The sequence below is a fragment of the Pteronotus mesoamericanus genome, unplaced genomic scaffold (assembly GCF_021234165.1).
Source record: "Pteronotus mesoamericanus isolate MK-2021 breed Mesoamerican mustached bat unplaced genomic scaffold, CSHL_Meso_final contig_50, whole genome shotgun sequence".
NCBI classification, from domain to species: domain Eukaryota; kingdom Metazoa; phylum Chordata; class Mammalia; order Chiroptera; family Mormoopidae; genus Pteronotus; species Pteronotus mesoamericanus.
In genome coordinates this window covers 27,710,614-27,733,585 of record NW_026555186.1, presented here as the reverse complement: position 1 = coordinate 27,733,585, position 22,972 = coordinate 27,710,614, and the positions used below count along the sequence as shown (strand labels likewise).

At 35.6% G+C, this 22,972-nt stretch overlaps 1 protein-coding gene across 1 annotated transcript in view; it reads left to right on the top strand.

Moving 5' to 3' along the window:
• Positions 1-22,972, top strand: part of ANKRD31 (ankyrin repeat domain 31) — a 128,427-nt gene that overhangs the window by 36,178 nt on the left and 69,277 nt on the right. Inside the window, exons 9-10 of the mRNA XM_054578257.1 lie at positions 1,697-1,803; positions 15,090-15,245. Of these exons, the coding sequence (XP_054434232.1) occupies positions 1,697-1,803; positions 15,090-15,245 (263 nt within the window). The remainder of the gene's footprint in view (positions 1-1,696; positions 1,804-15,089; positions 15,246-22,972) is intronic.

The following is a 22,972-nucleotide window of genomic DNA, read 5'->3' as shown; positions in this document are numbered from 1 at the left end:
TTACACAACATTTGTCTTTGTCTGACTTATTTTGTTTAGCATAATGCCCCCAAGGTCCATTTGTGTTATCAAGAATGGCAGAATTTACTTCCTTTCTATGGCTGAATAATATTCCATTGTCTATGAATACCACATTTTCTTTGTCCATTCATCCATCAACATACGTTGTTTCTATGTCTTGGCTATTATAAATAATGCTGCAAAGAACATGGAGGTGCAACTACCTTTTTTGGATAGTGATTTGTTTCCTTTGGATAAATATCTACAAGTGGAATTGCTGGATCTTATGATAGTTCCATTTTTAATTGTCTTGAGGAACCTCTATGCTGTTTTCCCGACTGGCTGCACCAGTTTATATTCCCAAAAAAGTATACAAGGGTTTCCTTTTCTACATCCTCACCAACATTTGTTATTTCTTGTCTTTTTGATAATAGCTATTCTAACAGGTGTGAGGTGTTATCTCATTGTGGTTTTGATTTGCATTTCCTTGATGGTCAGTGGTATTGAGCTCTTTTTCATATACCTAATGTAGATCCATTGGCCATTTGGGCATCTTTTTTGGAAAAATGTCTTTTTAGTTCCTCTCCCGTTTTTAATCACATTTTGTTTGCTATTGAGTTGTATGAGTTCTTTATATATTTTATATTTTAATCACTTATCAGATACATAATTTGCAAATATTTTCTTCCATTCAGTAGGTTACCTTTGGTCTACAGAAGGTTTTTAGTTTGATGTAGTTACAGTTGTTTGTTTTTGCTTTTGTTGCCTTTGCTTTTGATGTCAAATCCAAAAAATAATTGCCAAGACTGATATGAAAGTGCATACCCTCTACGTTTTTTCCTGAGTTTTATGGTTTTAGGCCTTACCTTCAAATCTTTTTTTGAAGTTATTTGAGTTAATTTTTTTGTATGGTGTAGGATCACGATCCAGCTTTACTCTTTTGCATGTGGCTGTCCAGTTTTCTCAATACCATTTATTGAAGAGACTCTCCTTTCTCCATTGTATATATTTGGATCCTTTTTTTTTTAAATTAATTTATTTACTTTTTAAATACATTTGTCTCTGCCTTCCCCCCACCTCTTTCCCTTGCCCCATCCCACCTTCCCTCCCTCAGCTCTTCCCCTTTGGTTTTGTCCATGAGTCCTTGCTATATGTTCCTTGACTTTCCCCTTCCCTTCCCTTTCCCTGCCCCCCCTTCCCTCTATCATAAATTAACTGACCATATATGCATGTTTATTTTGGGGCTCTCTACTCTGTTCCTATGATCTATGTCTCTGTTTTTATGCCAGTATTTTGGAGTTTTTGATCAGTACCATATCACATGGCAAACCCTTTTCTTCCTGCAAACTGTCTTCCTCATTTTCCCTAGAAGGTGAATAGAGTGGATAGTCTCATGTCAACTTGGAGGGTAAGGGGCAAGAGACTCCGAATACACTTGTAAGTGACTGCTTTAAAGGATAAAAGCATGCAGGTGGCACAAAGAAAACACCAGAAACCATAATGACTAGCATGCCTATAACAGATTTATCTACTGTTTACTCAGGAGACATCTCTGTATTTTAGACTGCTGTGCTGCTTGACAACAGCTCAGTAAAATACCTTTGAGTTTTAAAAATTTAGTCAAAATTTGGTATGGCTCTCTATGAATGGTTGTAGAGAACATGAGAGTAATTTTAAATTACATTTATTTTTCAAGAATGCAGGGTCCTGCTTTGATTGAAGGTAAAATGAAGAATATGCATTCATCCAGACCCAAGACTGGAGAACAAATCAGGAAAAACAGAAAACTTGCAAGAAAAAATGGTGAGGCTTATTTTATTTGTTTAAGTAAGTAACTTACAGAAACATAGGATTCTGGTACTAAAAAGGATTTAGAGATTATCTATCTCAAGTGTTCTCATTTTACTGATGAGGAAGTTCAAGGAGGTTAAGGATTTTCCCCAGCATTGCACAGATCATCAGTAGCATAACTAGGACTTGATCCTGAATGTTTTTTTCTATACTTGTACTTTGGAGTGAATAGTTATAGAACCCTTTTAAAATTTACATGTCTGACCTATTTGTAGAATGATCAATCTAGCATAAGTCTTTAAGAAATCATACCATGAGGGATAAAACGGAGAAAAGAAGACAAAATTTATTATTCTTAGTCTTAGATGTTATTTATACATTCTTATAAAATCTCAAGGAATGAACTAAAAAACTATCAGAAAGAAAAATAAGAACTGGTTAAAAAACTGTAGATAGTGAGGCAGTTGGTAAAATTGAAATACTGTAGATTAAATAATAATATTTATCAGTGTTAAATTTCCCTGAATTTAATAATAATTTGGTTATGTAAAATAATGTCCTTGTTTTTGGAAAATGTACACTTAAGTATTACTGAGTAATGAGGCCTGATGTATATAAATTATTCTTTTTTATGTGTGCATCTGTGTGCATGCGTATGTATATATAGAGAGGGCAATAGAATGATTTAAAAGTGGTGGCAAAGTATTAACAATAGGTGAATCCTTTGTTCTGTATTTAAAATTTTTTGTAAGTCTGAACTTATTTCCAAATAAAAAGTCTTTAAAAATTCAGTAAACCAAAAGAAGACAAAGTAAATATCTTTCATGTATAAAATATTACCCAGTTAGAAAATAGAACATCCCATTTATAACAGGTATGTAAAGAGAAAAGTATCTACTTACATACCTAATTAAAAAATGTGCCATACCTATAAGAAGAGGTTTTAAAAATTATTCTGAGGGATATAAAAAATTGAATAAATGGAAAGAACAACCTTATTCTTGACAATAAAGATTCAATGTTGTAAGAAACTTACTTCACCCTAAATTTTTCTATAAATGCATGAGAGCTCAATCAGAAATATTTTTATTTGTTAATTATTTTAGTTTATTTTGCTTTATAGGGCTGGAAGTTAGCTATGAGAATGTTGTATGATACTAAATTTCAGCTGGAAAAGTAAATATGAAAAACTAATCAAGAAAATTCTGAAAAATAAAATCCAGAGGAGAGTGGGGCAGGAACCTACCCTACATAAAATGAAACAATTAGGAAGTCAGAAATTAAACTAATTTGGTACTGGCACAGGGACAGACAAATCGATGAAACAGAGTAAAGAGTTTAGGTGTAGAAGCCAGATAAAGTGGGAGTATGGGGGCAGGTATTGATTATGATGGAGTGTCAAATTGGTGGCAAAAAATGACTAAACAATAAGTAGTGAAAAACACAATATTGGATCCTTACAATATTTCTTTCATTTTATTTCTTTTTATCCTCACTCGAGGACATATTGATTTTAGAGAGAAGGGAAGGGAAGGAGAGAGAGAGGGGGAGAGAAACATTGATGTGAGAGAGAAACATAGATCAGTTGCCTCTTATACATGCCCTGTCCAGGGACCAAACCCACAACCTAGGCATGTGCTCTGACTGGGAATAGAACGACCACCTTTTGGTTTATGGGACAATGCTCCACCAACTGAATCACACTGGCCAGGGCATAACATTTCTTATGGTACTAACTTTAGTTCTAGTTTGCTCAAAGATTTAAAAGAAAAGAAAGAGTTCTAGAACAAAATATAAGTGAATCTTGGATTTTTGTAATCTTGGAGTAGAAAAACACCTTTTAAAAAAATGATTCAAACACAGAAGCCAGGAGAGAAAAGAAGATAAAATTTACACAGACCATACATTTTTAAAAGATTTTTATTTATTTATATTTAGGGAGAGGAAGGAAGGGAGAAAGAGAGAGAAAGAAACATCAATGTGTGGTTGCCTCTCACACACCCCCCATTGGGGACCTGGCCTGCAACCCAGGCATGTGCCCTGATTGGGAATCGAACCAGCAACCCCTTAGTTTGCAGGCTGGCGCTCAATCCACTGAGCTACACCCAGACAGGGTGAGAATTCTAAACATTTAAACATTTGAGAATTCCCAGTGGTAAGAATGTAGAACAAGTAAACATTCTAATATGTGGTTGAGAAGAGTTTAAGTTTGTTCAGTCCCCTTACAGGACAGTTTATTTACATTCGTCACAATTTTAAGTTACAATTCTTTTGTATCAGCAATTCTACTTAAAGTGATTTATTTTATAACTACACTTGCTTAGATACATAAAAATATTTTATAATGATGTTTATCACAGCCTTGTTAATTGTAATAACAAGAAACAATATAAATTAGGTGAATAGTTGATAAATTATATTATAGCCAATGAAATAATATTTAAGTGTTTAAGAAATCAGAAGAATATATATGTGATATACAAGGACTTTCTAGGAAAAGTCCAGCCATTGTTAATATAATGAGAATGGTTTGCGCAACATCAATGTAACCTGGCAGCCAAGGAGAGTGGACTGGAATGAGCATGTGTGAACAATGATGACTTCACTGTACTAGTCAGTGAGGGCGGCAGATGCCATTGAGTGAGCATGTGTACCATGTACCCATCACATTCAAAATGCCTCAGCAAGTAGAGCAACAAATATGCATCAAATTTTGCATTAAGCTTAAACATTCCTCTGCAGAAACTATTGGGATGATTCAGAAGGCCACAGTTAAGGGCAACTGGTGATTGGCAGCTTCATCACAACAATGCACCTGCTCATGCATCGTGTCTCCTGCAGAGTTTTATGTTTCTAGTATCTTGTATCTTCTTTAATAAGTGTCTCTATTTTTCATATTACATGGCTGGGTACCTTCTGGATAGACCTCATATATGGGCTGATAAGGAAAAAGGTCATGTTATGTATAGAAGAATAGAGATAAGAATGATATCAAAGTTCTTGTTGGAAACAATGCAAGCAGTGAGATAGTTGAGCAGCAACTATAAAGTTCTAAAAGAAATTTTATTCCTAGTATTCTGTAACTAGAACCTAGAATTCTATACCCAGGAAAATATCTTTTAAAAAATGAAGGTAAAATAAAGTTTCAGACAAAAAAGCTGGAAGAACTCATCACCAGCAGATCAATTCTATAGGAAATGCTAAAGGACATTCTTCAGGCAGAAGAAAGATATGATACTTGATAGAAATATGAATCTATACAAAGGAATTAGGATCACTGGAAATGGTAAATAAATGGATAAAAATATACAATTTCTTCTTTATTAATCAATTTTAAAGGAAAGTTGTTTAAACAAATATAAGAGTGGATTATGAGGTTTTAACATATAAACATAAAATTTGTGACAATAACAAAGAAAAAAGAAACGGAAGTATAATATTGTAAAATATATGTGAAGATACCATTTGAAGATAGACTATTATAATTTAAAAGTGTATACTATAAAACCTAAAGGAACCATTAAAACAAAGAAACCAGTTACAGCTAATAAACCATCAAGGGAGATAAAATGGAATAACAAAAAATATTCAGTGTTGGCCCAAAAGAAGGTAGAAGAAGAGGCAAAAGGGAACAAAGAACAGATGAGAAAGACAGAAAACAAATAGTAAGATAATACAGTCAAACCTACCACATTTTGCCATGTATAATGAACACTCATGCTTTTTTGCACATCATATATGGGATTATTATACCCATTATTATACTCATAGTATGTAATCATTATATCCATGTATAATGCACATCCTTATTTTTCCATCAGAAATTTGGTCAAAAAAGTACGTGTTATACATGGCAAAATACAGTAACTGCATCAACAATCACAAGAAATGTAAATGGTCAAGATACTCCCAATTAAAAGGCAGAGGTTTTCCACCCCCTAACCTCCCCACTACAGCTGAAAAAGAAAGACCCAACTATATACTGACTTTAAGAAACACACTTGAAATATAAAAACATAAATAGGTTAAAATTAAAAGGATGAGGAAAAATACACTCTGCGAACATCAATTGCCTAAGTTTTCTATTGTGGTAATAATTTGCCACAGAATTAGTGACTAAAAACAATACAGCTTTATTCGTCTTACAGTCTTGAGGTTCAAAGTCCAAATGAATAATAAGGGGTTAAAATTAAGGTGTCAGCAGCACAGGTTCCTTTTGTAGGCTACAGGGGAAAATCTGTTTCTTACCTCTTCCAGCTTCTACAGGCTATATCATTTCTTTGCTCCTGGCCACATCAGTCCAGTCTCTGCTTCTATGATCACATTGCCTTCTGCCCATTTGATCTTCTTGCTTCCCTCTTCCCTTCCCAAGATCCACAACATAACCACATTACAAAGTTGCTTTTGCTGTATTGGGTAGTGTTTTCAAGTTCTGAGGATTAAGATATAAACATCTTTGGAGGACTGTTATTCACCCTACCACATCAATCAAAAGAAATTTGTTTACAGTGGGAGGGCAAGTCCCGGTAGCTATTTAGTCATGACTGGAAGTGAATGTCTTCCATTGCTAGTTTTCCTTCCCAAACTAGTTTTCATTTTGAATTTTATATTGTTAATTTATTTTATTTTATTTTAATTTAATCTTTATTGTATTTTATTCCATTATCATTTAGTCCCCTTATACCCCTCTCCTCTCAGCAATCACCACACTGTTGTCAATGAGTCTTTTTTCCTTTTTGATCAATCTCTCCACTCCCTAACCTCCCCACCACAGCTATGATCCTGCTTTCAATATAAGAGTCTGTCCCCATTTTCCTTGTTAATTCAGTTTGTTCATTAGATTGCACATTTGAGTGAAATTATATGGTATTTGTCTCTCTCTGCTTGGCTTATTTCACTTAGCATAATGTTCTCCAGCTCCATGCATAATGTCGCAAATGGTAAAATTTCCTTTTTTCATGGATGAGTAGTATTCCATTGTGTAAATGCCCCATAGTTGTTTTATCCACTTATCTTCTGATGGACATGGGGGCTGCTTCTGTATCTTGGTGATTGTAAAAAAAAACCCCCAAACATAGGGATACTTATGTTCTTTCAAGTTAGTGTTTAGGGTTCCTTCAGATATATTCCCAGAAAGGGGATACCTGGGTGAAAAGGCAGATCCATGTTTCATTTTTTGAGGTATCTCATAACTGCTTTCCACAGTGGCTGCACCAGTCTGTATCCCACCAATCATGCAAAAGGGTTCTCCTTTCTCCACATTCTCACCAGCACTTGTTTGTTGATTTATTGATGATAGCCATTCTGACAGGTCTGAAATGATATCTCATTGTGGTTTTAATTTGCATTTCTCTGATTAGTGGTGTTGAGTAAGAAAAGGTTATGAACAATATATGCCAACAAACTGGAAAACCTGGATGAAGTAGAAGAATTCCTACAAACATACAATCATCCAAAACTAAATCAGGAAGAATTAGAGAATCTGAACAGACAGATTACACCTGTGAAATTGAAGCAGTGATCAAAAAATTCCCAAAAAAGAAAGCCCTGGACTAGATGGCTTTATAGGTGAATTTTGCCAAACATTCCAAGAAGAACTTACACCTCTCCTTCTCAAACTATTCCATAAAATTCAAGAGGAGGGAAGGCTCCCAAACTCATTTTACAAGGCCAGCATTATCCTAATTCCAAAACCAGATAAAGACACTACAAAGAAAGAAAATTATAGGCCAATATCCCTGATGAACATAGATGCTAAAATCCTCAACAAAATATTAGCAAACTGAATACAACAATGAATCAAAAAGATCATAACCAAGGATCCAAGATGGTAGAGGAGTAAGTGGGAAATACACTAACTTCCTCCCAGGAACAGTATGGAATTACAACTAAATTGTAGAGATATCATCCAGAATAAACAACTGAGCAATAGCAGGAGAAAAGACTTAAAACAACAGACAGACAAACAAAACAGTTTTACCACAATGTGACTGGTATGGAGAGCAAGAGGAGACGCAGGAGGGTTGGCTGGGTGGAAGCTGAAGTGTTGGAGGAATATTTCAGCATCCAGGGGGTTCCCCCTGAGAAGTGTGGGGTCTAAAACCCAAGCTGGGCTCTCAAGCCTACAGAACCAGAGCCCAAAAAGAACCCAGAAAACCTCCAGCTATGAAAAACGGCAGGGTTTCTCTCTGCCAGGGACAGATGGCTGGAGTCATGGAGAGCCTTTTGAAGGGCCAATGCATAAAATTTCATTTGCAGTCACTTACACTCAGCTCCAGCAAAGGGTAGGAGGGCAGAGGGGACTAGAGACACTGGAGGAGAGACCGGAGACGATGGCTTTGAGGAGAGAACTGAGGTACCCTGGTGCTGAATCATGCCCAGTATTGTAGGAGCCATCTTGCTCAGGCAGACCACTCTCTTCCAAATGTCATCAGCCTGAAGGGAAGCAATAGCCCTGCCCACGGGAATTATTCTGCCCACCCTGTGGTGTTTAAGCCTGACTGCTGATTACAGATTAACAACTGAGGGAGACAGTCTGTGGCTGTCTCCTTCATAGCCATAGACAGCCTTGTAGTCTCGAATAGGCTGCCTAAGGCCAGACTGGGACACCATCTGACTACCAGAAGCAGATCCAGAAAGAAAAAACAGTGCACCTGCACAACAGCATACAAAATGTGGTGATCAGAGTCACTCCCAGCAAGCTGGAGGGAAGGACCCACCAAAGAATGAAACAACAACAATCAAAACCCAGTTACAACCATAGAGCTAACATGAATGGCATAAGGGGCATCCCAAGAACATCAAGTTCAGGAGATCAGGGAGACTGTACCACTGAACCCTGCAGATTTCCTACCATAGAAGGTCACACCAAGAAGACAGAGAGTCAAAGCAGATCAATCTAAGAAGCAGAAACAAACAGAAAGAGTATCTAAATGGGGAGACAAAGAAACACCTCCCCAGTCAAAAGGAAAGGAGGAATCCCCTGAAAGAGTGCTAAATGAAATAGAGATGAGTAAACAGTCAGACATTGATTTCAAAATAATAGTTATAAGGACGCTAAAGGAGAACTGCGGTGAGAACTTCAAAGAACTGCAGGGAAGTTACAAGGAACTTATTGCAAACTACATCAGCAGGAAAAAGGACATAGAAACCATGAATAAGAGCCAGGAGAAAAAGAAGAATACAATTTCTGAATTGAAGAACACAGTAGATTAGATTAAGGAATTAAAAGCAGGCTAGATGAAGCAGAGGATCAAATAAGTGAGCTGGATGACAAGGTAGAAAAAAATTCACACACAGAGCCACAAAATGAAAAAAAGATTTAAAAAAATGAAGAGGGTTTAAGGGAGCTGTAGGACAACATGAAATGTAATAATATCCATAGCATAGGTATACCAGAAAGAGAAGAAAAGGAACAAGGCATACAAAACCTGTTTGAAAAAGTAATGACAGAAAACTTCCCTAACTTGATGAGATTAAAAAGCCATACAAGTCCAGGAAGCACAGAGGGTCCCAATCAAGATGAATCCAAAGTGACCCACTCCAAGACACATGATAATAAAAATGGCAAAAATTAAAGACAAAGAGAATATTAAAGGCAGCAAGGGAGAAACAGCTAGTAACATACAAGGGAGCCCCGATAAGGCTGTCTGCTGATTCCTCAACAGAAACACTACAGGCCAGAAGGGAATGGCAAGAAATATTCCAAGTAATGAAAAGCAAAGGCCAGCAACCAAGACTACTCTACCCAGCAAAGCTCACATTTAAAATGAAGGTGAAATAAGAAGTTTCCCAAACAAACCAACCAACAAAGGCTAAAAGAATACATCTCCACCAAGCCAGCATTGCAAGAGGTTCTAAAAGGACTGCTTTAAGAAGAGAGAGAGAGAGAGAGAGAGAGAGAGAGAGAGAGAGAGAGAGAGAGAGAGGAAACACAAGTACAAAAGGAAAAAATGGTAATCAGTAAGTACCTATCAATAATAACCTGAGGTGTAAATGGATTAAATACTGCAATCAAGAGATATAGGGTAACTGAATGGATAAGAAAACATGATCTGCATATATACTGTCTACAAGAGACCCACCTTAGAACAAAAAGTCTACACAGACTGAAAGTGAATGAATGGAAAAAATATTCCAAGAAAACGGACATGAAAAAAAAGGCTGGGGAAGCAATATTTGTATCAGACAAAATAGAGTTCAAAACAGGCCATAAAAAGAGACAAAGAAAGACACTATATAATACTCAGGGGAACAATCCATCAAGAAAATATAAACCTTGTAAACATGTATGCACCCAACATAGGAGCACCCAAATATATAAGGAAAATCTTGGAGGAATTCAAGAAAGATATTAATAGGAATACACTCATTGCAGGGGATTTTAAGACCCCATTGTCAACAATGGATAGATCTTCCAAGCAAAGAATCAACAAGGATATTGTGTCATTGAACAACACTCTAGGTCAAATTGACTTAATTCATATATACAAAACCTTTCACTCCAAAGAAGGAACATATACATTCTTTTCAAATGCACATGGAATATTTTCAAAGGTAGACCCCATAATAGGTCACAAAATAAGCCTCAACAAACTCAAGAAAATTGAAATCATATCAAGCATCTTCTTGAATCACAATGGCTTGAAACTAGAAACCAACCTCAAGGAAAAAACTCAAAAACATTCAAATTCATTGAGACTGAATAACATGCTGTTAAATAATGAATGGGTTAACAATGAGATCAAGAAAGAAATCAAGAAGTTTTTGGAAAACAAATGAAAATGACACACAACAGTTGAAAACTTATGGGACACAGCAAAGGCAGTTCTGAGAGGGAAGTTTATAGCAATGTAGGCCTACTTTAAAAAGATAGAAACATTTCAGATAAACAATGTAACCATATGTCTGCCAGAACTAGAGGAACAACAACAAACAACACTAGAGCAAGTAGAAGGAAGGAAATAATCAAGATCAGAGCAGAATTAAATAACATAGAGATGAAAAGAACAATTCAAAGGATCAGTAAATCCAGGAGCTGGTTCTTTGAAGAGATAAACAAAATCAACAAGCCTTTAACCAGACTCATAAAAAAGAGAAAGAGAGGACACACAAAAAATCAGAAACAAAAGAGGCAAAATTACAACTGATGCCACCGAAATACAAAGGATTGTAAGAAATTACTACAAACAACTATATGCCAAGAAATTTGAAAACCTGGGTGAAATGGACAAATTTCTAGAAACATATTATCCTCTAAAACTGAGTCAAGAAGAAGCGGAAAACCTGAATAGACTGATAACAGCTATTGAAATTGAAGCAGTAATTGAAAAACTCCTGGCACTCAAAAGCCCTGGGCTGGCTGGCTTCACAGGAGAACTTTACCAAACATTTAAGAAAGAGCTAACCCCTATCCTTTTCAAACTCTTCTAAAAAATTCAAGAAGAAGGAAGACTCCCTCACTCTTTTTATGAGGCTAGTGCTATCCTAATTCCAAAACCAGGTAATGACACAACAAAGAAAACTGCAAGTTAATATTGCTGATGAACATAGATGCTAAAATCCTCAACAAAATATTGGCAAACTGGATGCAGCGATACATTAAAAAGATAATACACCATAATCAAGTGGGATTCTTCCCAGGGATGCAAGAATGGTATAATATTCACCAGTCAATAAATGTAATACACCAGATAAACAAAATGAAAGATAAAAACCACATGATCAAATTAATAGATGCAGAAGAAACATTTGATAAAGTACAGCACCCACTATGACTAAAACGTTCAGCAAAGTGGGAATAGAGGGAGGATACCTCAACGTAGCAAAGACCATATATGAGAAACCTATAGCTAACATTATACTCAGTGGGCAAAAACTAAAAGCTTTCCCCTAAGATCAGGAACAAGACAAGGATCTCCGCTTTCACCAATTCTATTCAAAATAGTATTGGAAGTCCTAGCCACACCAATCAGACAAGAAAAATAAATAAAAGGCCTCCAAATTGGAAAGGAGGAAGTAAAACTGTCATTATTTGCAGACGACATGATAGTGTACATAGAAAACCCTATAGGCTCTACCAAAAAACTACTTGACCTAATAAATGAATTTGGCAAAATAGCAGGATACAAAGTCAATATTCAGAAATAGAAGGCATTTTTGTACACCAACAATGAAATATCAGAAACAGAAACTAGAAAAAATCCCATTTACTATAGCAACAAGAAAAATAAAATACCTAGGAAAAAACTTAACCAAAGAGGTGAAAGACCTGTACTCAGAAAACTACAGAACACTGAAGAAGTCAAGGAAGATATAAACAAATGAAAGCATATATGATATTCATGGGTTGTAGGAATCAACCTCATGAAAATGTCCATACTACCCAAAACAATCTATAGATTCAACACAATGCCTATTTAAAAAGCTGATGATATATTTCACATATTTAGAACAAATATTTCAATAATTTATATGGAACCAAAAATGACCCAGAATAGCCATAGCAATCTTGAGAAAGAAGAACAAAGTAGGAGGAATCACCATACCTGATATCAAACTATACTACAAAGCCACTGTAATCAAAACAGTCTGGTACCAGCATAAGAACAGACACATGGATCAGTGGAACAGAACAGAGAGCCCAGAAATAAACCCATTTCTCTTTGGTCAATTAATATTTGATAAAGGGGGCAGAAACATAAAATGGAGTAAAAATAGCGTCTTCAACAAATGGCACTGGGAGATCTGGAATGGTACATGTGGAAAAAAAAATGAAACTAGACCACCAACTTACACTGTACACCAGGATAAACTCAAAATAGATAAAAGACTTAAACATAAGCTACAACACCATAAAAGTCCTAGAAGAAAACATAAGTAATAAAATTTCGGATATCCCATGCAGCAATATTTTCACTGATACATCTTCTAGGGCAAGGGAAATAAAGGAAAAAATAAACTAATAGGATTACATCAAATTAAAAAGCTTCTGCAGGGCTAAAGAAAATATCAAAATGAAAGGGAACCAACCATATGGGATAACATATTTGCCAGCCATACCTCGGACAATGGTTTGATCTCCAGGATATGTAAAGAACTCATATGACTCAATGCCAGGAAGACAAACGATCCAATTAAAAAGTGGTCAAAGGACCTGAACAGGCAATTCTCCAAAGAAGACATACAGAGGGCCCAGAGACATATGAAAGGATGCTCAGCATCACTAGCTATCAGCAAGATGCAAATTAAAACCACAGTGAGATACCACTTCACACTTGTCAGAATGGCCCTCATGAACAAATCAACAAACAAGTGCTGGTGAAGATGTGGAGAAAAGGGATCCCTAGTACACTATTGTTGGGAATGCAGACTGGTGTGGCCACTGTGGAGAATAGCGTGGAATTTCCTCAAAAAACTAAAAAAGGAACTTTTGATACAGCATTTCCACTGCTGGTATTATACTCTAAGAATCCTGAAACACCAATTCAAAAATATATGCACCTCTATATTCATAGCAGTGTTATTTATAATAGCCAAGTAGTGGAAACAACCTAAGTGCCCATCAGTAAAGGAGAAGATCAAAAAACTGTGGTGTATTTACACAATGGAATACTATGCAGCAAAAATAAAGAAGGAACTCCTACCTTTTAGGAAAGCATGGATGGAACTGGAGAGCATTATGCTAAATTAAATAAGCCAGGCAGTGAATGACAAATACCACATGATCTCACCTTTAAGTGGAACCTGATCAACAAAACAAAGAAGCAAGCAATGTATTACCAGAGGAATAGAAACAAGGAACAAACTGACAGGGATCAGAGGGAGAGGAGAGGTGGATAAGGGAGGAAAGAAAGGGAAGGGCCTAATTAAAGAACAAGTATAAATGGCCCATGGACATGGACAGCAGGATGGGAATTGACTGTGGGAGTGGAGAAGTGGGTGGCACAGGGGAGAGCAATGGGAGAAAATTGGAACAACTGCAATAAAACAACAAAAAAAAAAATTAGAAAAACAGAAGAGACCATACGCAGGATCAAGTGGGATTTATTCCTGGAATGCAAGCTTGGTACAACATTTGCAAATCAATAAATGTGATTCACTACATAAACAAAATGAAGGACAAAAACCACATGATCATATGAATAAATGCAGAAAAAGCATTTGATAAAACCCAGTACCCATGTATGATAAAAACTCTCAGCAATGTGGGGTTAGAGGGAACATACCTGAATATAATAAAGGCCATATATGACAAACCCACTGCCAGCATCATATTCAACAGGCAAAAAATTATTTTAAATAAATTACATAATTGTAATAACAAGTACAACTAGCAAAGACAGACTGAAGAGTTAAACTACTGATTTTTGGTAAGCATACCGTTTATCTGATGGGATCAAAATGCTTTGTAGTTTGGGATGGAGGAAGGTAAGCTCAAATGTTCAGCAGTTAGTTTGATTTACAGTGGAACTGAGTGGAAGGATTCAAATAAAAGGCAAATTGTGATCTACTAAGAAACCTGCTGCAGTACTCAATTACCTTTGTGAAGTTTTAGGATGGGGCAGGTTAACTAAATCAAAATGGGAAAAGCTATCATCAAAGCTACTCTGAAATTCAAGGAAACCAAATGAATATTACCCACAAAAATTGACAGGATTTAGAGTATCTAAATGAGGAGTTTCAGTATTTTAGGAAGCACAGTGGAAAATGATACCTGATATACATAACCTGGTAAACTATTTCTTGGCTTGGGAGATCAGAACTATTGTACAGATCAAGATCATAGTTCTTCAATTTAATGACAGTTATTTTTAGCAAAGAAAGAAAATTTAGCATTCTCTTTTCTGGTCTCATTGTAGTTAATTTTTGTATTTTCCTCATGTACCTTTTAGATTTTCTTTTCATGTCTTTTATAAGACATTTTGGTGTTCTATAATGGTATTATATAACATTTTGTTGGGTTTAATGGCATTTAATTCTAGGTTTAAATAATCTTTTTCACAAGAATTTTTAAGAAAATAATCTATTAATCTTTTAATATATGCATGTTTCATGGGGTTTCAGTCAACATAAATTGCTTAGGAGGTTTATAACTTCTACAAATATTTTCAAACTAATAGGAGTTGCCTCTTTTACCTTTTTGCATGTAGTTATTGTGGTTGGGTCAATGGATAAAATACTCTTTCATAATATGGTGTACCTCTATTCTGGAATGTTGACTGGATTCACCCTGTTACCAGTATTCGTCCTGATTTTCAAATAAGGATTACTTTCTTTTGTTCCTTCCCTCATTTCAGAAAAAATGAAGATGAATAAAATATCTCTTTCTCTCATTAACCGGAGAAACATTTTTGGAGAGAACCTACTGTATAAGGCTGCCCTGCACAACGACACTCATCTTGTTCATTATTGTATTGAAAAAGGAGGAAATGTTAATCAACCAAGTTATGCTGGTAAGTTGGGGTTACCACCCACAGTTATCTTGAAAGTGATTTGTTTAGAAGAGCCATTCCAATGAAAGTACGGCAAACTGGGCCTAAGGCAAGTCTCAAACACAAAGCTTCCAGGCATTTTTCCTGCACAGGTAGCTCTTCACCATCATCTCCCAGGGAAAAGGTAAGGGGCAGGGGGAGCAAGAGAAGAGCATTATATTTTACTTTCAGTGAATATGCCTGCCTGTGGGCTATGTGCAGTGGCATTACACAGGAGAATGGGGTTCCTGAGGTTGGCTTGCTCCCTTTGCCCTGGGCACCTCAACTTTGAGTGGAAGAGAAATGAGGTCAAAAGCTGAAAGAAGCTACTGATACATTGAACTTGGGGAATATTGATGAAAAAATGGTAGATGATAGAAGTAGCAGTGGCCAAGGGAGTGGAGAGGAGAGAGTATGAGGTGGAGAGAGAAGGGCAGGGAACTCAGAGAGAAGAGTCTCTGTCGTATCTCTGGTACAGTCTTCTTTGTGGGAAGAACCTGACATGTTCTCCTGGAGATGAATGATTCTTTTAAAGGATTTAAGTAACTGAGCTGCACTGAGCCAGACTGGATAGGGCTTTTCTGTGTCCATACTTTTACTAATGTGTCTAGACTTCCTCAGTTTATGAAACAGTGCAAAAAGTCTATGTATGGTATGCCAAGAGCAATAGCACAGTCCAATGACAAGCAGATGATTACTAGTGCACCCTCAGTACTTAATTTTAGCAAGGTCTGGGTTTCTACTGTAATCAGGTCTTAACAGGCTGTAATTTCCAACCTAATATCGAGATCAACCGCCATCTTCCTATTACCCTCAATCTTTGATCCTTATTTGCTAGGTAGAGCACTTATTCCCTTGATTTTGAGATATATGTGGTTCTTTTTGTTAGTATCTATCTGCCCCTTACATTCAGGAGTAGCTCTACCTTCAGCTGACTGGGCTTTGTGGGTTTCTGAAGCATCTTTTGACCTGTGTCTTTTCATTAGCCCTCCACCTTTTTTTCTATGCTATTGCTAACATACTTGGTGGCTGTTCCCTGTTTGTCTTCAGCCAGTTGATGTACAGCTTTTCCTCACAGGTACTTCTGTGACCTTCATGAATTCTTTATCCTTCCCATATTCTCCAGGTTTTTCAAACTCTCTTGTTTTTTTTTTAAGTTTATAAAGAATTTTTTTTTAATTTTCTATTTTATTTTTTTATTGTATTTTTTCCTATTACCATTTATCCCTCCAATGAATTTTCTTGTTTTCTACTTTCCTTCTCTCTTTGCATCTTAGCTCTGATCTTTATACTTCTGGCTACTACATCCCACAGGTTGCAGAGAGCAGTGTTTCCAAAGGGCTGTCTACAAACCATTTTCATCAGTCACTTGCAATGTTTTGTTTAAAATACGGTCTTTACTTCCACCCCAAAATATACACACACATACACTCACTCAGTAAAAATCTATAGGTTAAAGTGTGGAAATCTGAATTTTTAACAAGTTCTCCTAGGTGATTTTTATTCTCATTAAAGCTCAAGAACTACTGGTAAGAGGTGTATGGCCTCCACATAACATATCAGTTCAATGTTGCGAACTTTCCCAGTGTGCCTCCTATGTGCCAGTTGCTATGAAAACAAATATAAATAATATCTACTAGAAAGCCTTAAATGTATTTTGTGATGCAATCTGAAAAAGGCTTATGTGCCTTTTAAGAAATTACAAAATGTACAGTAACAGACCAATGGTCTTTTCATAGGTACCATTTACATTTTATAAGTCCTCATATACATTATTAATATCTTTGGTTTTAAAAATCAATTGGAATAATTTTTTACCTATCAAAAGCAATGATGATAACCAGCAAGTAGACTGAAAAAAACTCTGAATGCCCAACATAGATCTCGTAAAGCTTCTTTGCTAAAACCTCTCAGACAAGTGTCTTGAGCATTATTTTATATGGCATTCTGATTCCTATGCCTGTGACACATTAGAACTGAAAACAAAGTTTGGCATGGATCAGGATATTGATGACAGTAAGAAATTTAAGCCAGCATCAAGGCAAGTGACAGATAAAAACAAAAAATGAGAGGTAAAATTGTTGAGGACTATACAGTTGGGAAGAAGTGTTCTTCCTACCTCTGTGGGTGTTAGCAGTTGCTGCTTTAGAACATAAAACTAACATTATGATCTTGAATCTTTATTAAACATGTGTTAAATTATATTCCCTTTATGGGAAATTTATAATCCTATAAAGCTTTAAAGAGATTTCCTCCAAAATGGTTAAATGTTTAAAAAGAAAAAATACGTTACTTAAGGATCTTCCAACCTGCAGATTCAGGAGTTAATAAAAGATCTGTTGTAAGTTATACTCTACCTTTATTTTGTAGGCATGGTTTTACATCACAGAAGGAATAACTCTAGGGAAAGGGAAATTCTTGGTTAAATTTGATTTGTTTCTGCAATATGTAGCTCTTTCTATGGTCTACAGTGGCCCTCTCTACAGAATAAAGGTTGTTCTGGGTTTATTGATGACTGAGAATTTCTTTCAGCCCTGAGACCATTCATCACTGGATCTTTCTCGCTTAGGTCATACTTAAAGTAGAACTCTCTCTCTTTTTTTTTAATCCTCCTTCAAGGATATGCTTATTGATTTTTTTTAAAAGAGAGAGAGAGAGAAACATTACTGTGAGAAACATTGATTGGCTGCCTTCTGACGTGCTCCAACTGGGTATCGAACCCACTACCTGGGTATGTGCCCTGACCAGGGATCGAACCCTCTTACTTTTAGTGAACAGGATGATGCTCCAACCAACTGAGCCACCTGGCCAGGGCAGGAGTAACATTCACTTTTAACTGTCCCTTCCCTTCAGGTTCCATCATTTATTCTGAATCACTCACATGCACGTTGTCTTCTTGGGGAATTTTTTTTAGTAAATTTAAAATCAGAGGTTGGCTTTTCCATGGAAACCAAACAATTGTTTTACATTTACCTTATCTTTTTGTCAGTCTGGGCTCAAGGAAAACAAACTAATCTTTTGTTATAGTTATTTTTTCATTTCTATAGCAGCCTTTTTGTTCCCTTTAGGAAACCATTTGTTTTAAAATTTGAATTTATTTACTTATTTATTTTTAAATCATGTTTATTCTATTACAGTTGTCTCAATTTTTCCCACTTTGCCCTCCTCCACCCATCCCATCCCCCACCCCACTCCCACAGTCAATTCCCACACTGTTGTCCATGTCCATGGGTCATTTATACATGTTCTTTGTCTAGTCCCTTCCCCTTCTCTTCACCATTGTCCCCCTTCCCCATCTTCTCTGGTCACTTGCAGCCTGCTCCATGTTTCCATGCCTGTGGTTTATTTTGTTCATTAGTTAATTTTGTTGAATAGATTCCACTTATGGGTGGAAGATCATAATACCTTATAGGAGATCATATAGTATTTGTCTTTCACTGACTGGCTTATTTCATTTAGCATAATATTCTCCATGTTGTCATAAAAGGTAGGAATTCCTTCTTTCTTTTTTTTTAAATGCAGATTTTATTTATTTATTTATAATGTCAAAATCCATTATAAAATATTAAAAAGTTTAAATCCACTATAAAGTCTCACCAATTAAAACAACATGACACCAGCACAGAAATAATCAAGAAATAAAATGAGCATTCTAGAAACAAATGTATATATCTAACAATATATGATTAAATTGATATTTTAAATCAATGGGGAAAATAAATGTTATTCAACAAATAAGGTGCATGGACCACTGTTACTTGAAATAAAACAAATATAGAGCCCTATTTCACACATTATACAAAAAAATTTCAGGTGAGTTAAAAATCAATATGTAAAATCTAAGGAGTTTTAGGCTCAGTCTGACCACTCCCCTGAGCAGCAGCAGTGTGAGAGGACCCAATAACCCCCCCGCCCCCAGGAGGGACTCTGCCCTACCCTGTGCTGTCTAAGCCTGACTGCTGAGTGCAGAGTGACTAGATTAACAACTGAAGAAGACAGCCACAGAGGAAACCAATTTTTATTGTAGTTTAAGGAAAGCTAAATGAGGAAATGAGGTTTCTAAAAGGAAGATCATCATCTGCATTCTAAAGTTAATAACTTTTGGATTTCTGATACTCCATTTTTCATCCAGCCAGCCTTGACCTATGGCAGATAATCGAGTTAATCAGGGTACACATCAGTAAGCAAATTTCCAGTGTCTACAGGTCTTAATACAAAACACCAATGAGTTCACATTTTTTATCAGAAACAGTACTTTGGGGGAGATAGTTTTATATATATATATTTTTAAAAAACAGGTAGTTCTTAAATGGATATATTCCAAAAGTTCATGTGAGAGCTGTTTATTTAAATATTTTTATGAAAATGTGAAAAATTTCAAACATAAAGAAAAGTTGAAAGAGCTGTACAGTAAACTTCTATATACGTAATACCTAGATTCTACATATCACATAGTTATTGTAAAGGAAAAACACTCACATGTTTTCCATATACTTATTGTAAAGGAAAAACACTCTCATATTTTCCTGCTACTCACACTCACAGTACTTCTGACACCAGATGTATGGGTTTTCAATCCATTAAGCAGTTCTCTGACACCAACCAAGTATCTGCAGTTCAGTTCAATTCGGACACTAACCTACATTAGTGCAGACCCTTCAGGTTAAGGGCTCAGTCCCACAAAACTGCCTCCCACTTAAATGCCAATTGCAAGTAGTAGGTCCCCGGATTACCCACAACTTCTGTTCAATTTCTATGCCCATGGAATGTGGGGTATGCCACCCTCTCAGCAAATAGATGTGTGTACCAGCCTGGAAAAGCTTTGCAAACCACATACTTTTGGGAATTTTATAGAGGATTCATCATGTAGGCATGATCAGTTATGAAATTCATTTTCAGCCTCTCCCTCTTCTCCAAAGAATTAGGGTGGGAGGGGGAGCCAAAAGTTCCAAGTTTCTCATCATGGCTTGGTCTTCTGGTGACCAGCTCCCATCCAGGAGTTTGCCAAAAGTTGCCTCATTATAACAAAAGACACTTTTATCACCCAGGAAATTCCAAGCAGTTCAGGAGCTCTGTGTGAGAGGCTCCTATCACTCAGGAAATTACAAAGGTCTTGGGGGTTCTGTATCAAGAACTGGGGTCAAAGGCTAAATGTTAGAACAAAATATTCTCCTCGTACCCCTATTTACAAGAGTTTTAGGAGCTCTGTGTCAGAAACCACGAGGTAGAGGCCAATTCATTCTTATTATTTTACACCTATCCATCTATAAACCATCTTTATGTTGACATATTTCAAAGTATAGAGATCAGTATATTTTACCACTAAATAAGTCAGCATACATGCCATTAACTAGAGTTCGCTAGTTTTTTCCTTTGAGGTAAAAGTTTCATACAGTAAAATGCCAATTCTTAAATGTGCCATTTGATGAATTTTGACATACAACATTCACCTGTGTAACCCAAACCTTGATTAAGAGATAGAATATTACCACAATTCTACAAAAGTCCCTCATATCTCTTCCCAATTTTTCCCCACACCTGCTCTCTGGAAGCTGCTACTGTTCAAATATTATTCACCCTAGATTAGTTTTGCCTCTTTAATATTTAGTAATGAGCATGGTGTTAGCTGTAGGTTTTTGTAGCTGCTGTTTATATTGAGGAATATATTTCTAATTTGCTGAGAGTTTTTATGAGGAATGAATGCTTGATCATGATTTTTTTAAATATATTGTTAGATTCAATTTGCTAATAATACTATGTTAAAGATATTTTGTGTCAATGTTGATAAGTAATATTGGTCTATAATTTTCTTGTAATGTTTTTGGTTTTGGTATCAGGGTTTTTCAGACCTCATAAAATGGGTTAAGTAGTATTCTCACTTCTAATTTATATGAGGTTGAGCTTTTTTTCTTCCCTAAATGTTTGACAGAACTTGAGTAAAACTATCTGGGCTTGTAGTTTCCTTTGTGGGAAGATTTGATAATAAATTAAAATTCTTTAATAGGTGAATAGGTGTGGGCTATTCAGTTTTCTATTTCAGTTTAGGTAAGTTGTACTTATAAAGGAATTTGTCCTTCCCATCTCAGTTATACAATTTATTTATAAAGTTTTATTTATAATAGTCTCCTGTAATCCTTTTAATATCTGAAAAAATTTAGGAATATTTTATCTGTTATTCCTTATATTTTTATTTTCTCCCCCCTCCCTTCCTCCATTCCCTCCCTTCCTTCCTCCCTTCCTTCTTCTCTTTTTCTTCCATCCTTCCTAGAGGATTATCAATTTCTCTATTACCTGTTTTGTATTTCATTTCTACTCTTTTTCAGACTTTTATTTATTTTTGGTTTTCTTTGTTCTTTTTCTACTTTCTTAAGGCTGAAAATGAGGCTACAAATTTTTATACCTTTTTTCCTTCTATAAGCATTTAAAGCTTTAAGTTTTCCTCTAAATACTGTTTTTGCTGCATCCCACAAATTTTGATATATTGAATTTTCATTATCATTCAGTTTGAAATTCTTTTCACTTCTTGCATGAGTACCTTCTTTGACCCCAGGATTATATTAGAAGTTGTTTAATTTTTAAATATTTGAGGATTGTTCATATATTTTTCTGTTACTGATTTCTAATTTAATCCCATTATGGTCAAAGGATACACTTTCTATGAATTTGATCCTTTTATACTTACTGAGAATTGGTTTATCATTTAGTGTATGGTTTTTCTTGGTGAATAACCCTGTGCACTTGAATGTGTGTTATTTAGTTGTATGTGATATTCTATAAATGTCAGTAAGATGAAGGTGGCTGGTAATGTTCAGAACATCCTGTCTTTACTGATGTTTTGTCTAGTTGACCTATCATTTCCTGAGAGAGGTATTGAAATGTTCACAGCTATGATTGTGGACTTGTCTATTTCTCCCTTTAATTTTGTCAAATTTTGCTTCTAATATTTTGAATCTCTGTTATTAAGTACATACATAGTTATAATCATTATATCTTATGATAAATTGACCTTTTAATCTTTACGAAATAATCTCTCTTTATATCTGGTAATACATACACTTTGTCTTAAGGTCTTTATATGTTAATACATACATTGTAAATTTATAGTTAATATATGTTAATATATACATTGTAGTCTTCTTATGTTTCTTTTCTATTTGCTATGTCTTTTTTTAATCTTTTATTTTCAACCTATGTCTTTATATTTAAAATATATTTCTTGTGTTTTGTTACTTTATCCATTCTGACAATCTCTGCCTTTCTTAATTTTATTTTTGTTTTTTATTTTTTTTTCTTCACCCAAGAATATGGTTATTGATTTTCAAGAGAGGGGAGGGGAAGGAGAGAGAGAGGGAGAGAAATATCCATTTCAAAGAGAAACATTGCTTGCTTGCCTCTCATATGCACCCTGACCAGGGACCAAACCCACAACCCAGGCATGTACCCTGACTGGAAATCAAACCCATGACCTTTTGGTTTACGGGATGACACCCAACCAATTGAGCCACATCAGCCAGGGCAATCTCTGCCTTTTAATTAGGCTGACTAGTCTATTTTCATATAATATAAATAGTCAGATTTAGGATTACCATTTTACTAATTGTTCCTTTTGAGCTTCCTCTGTATTTTTTGTTTCCTTGTTTGCGTTATTTTGTGGTGGATAGTGTAGGAATTACAATATATATCTTTAATGTTTTACAGTCTTTTTAGAG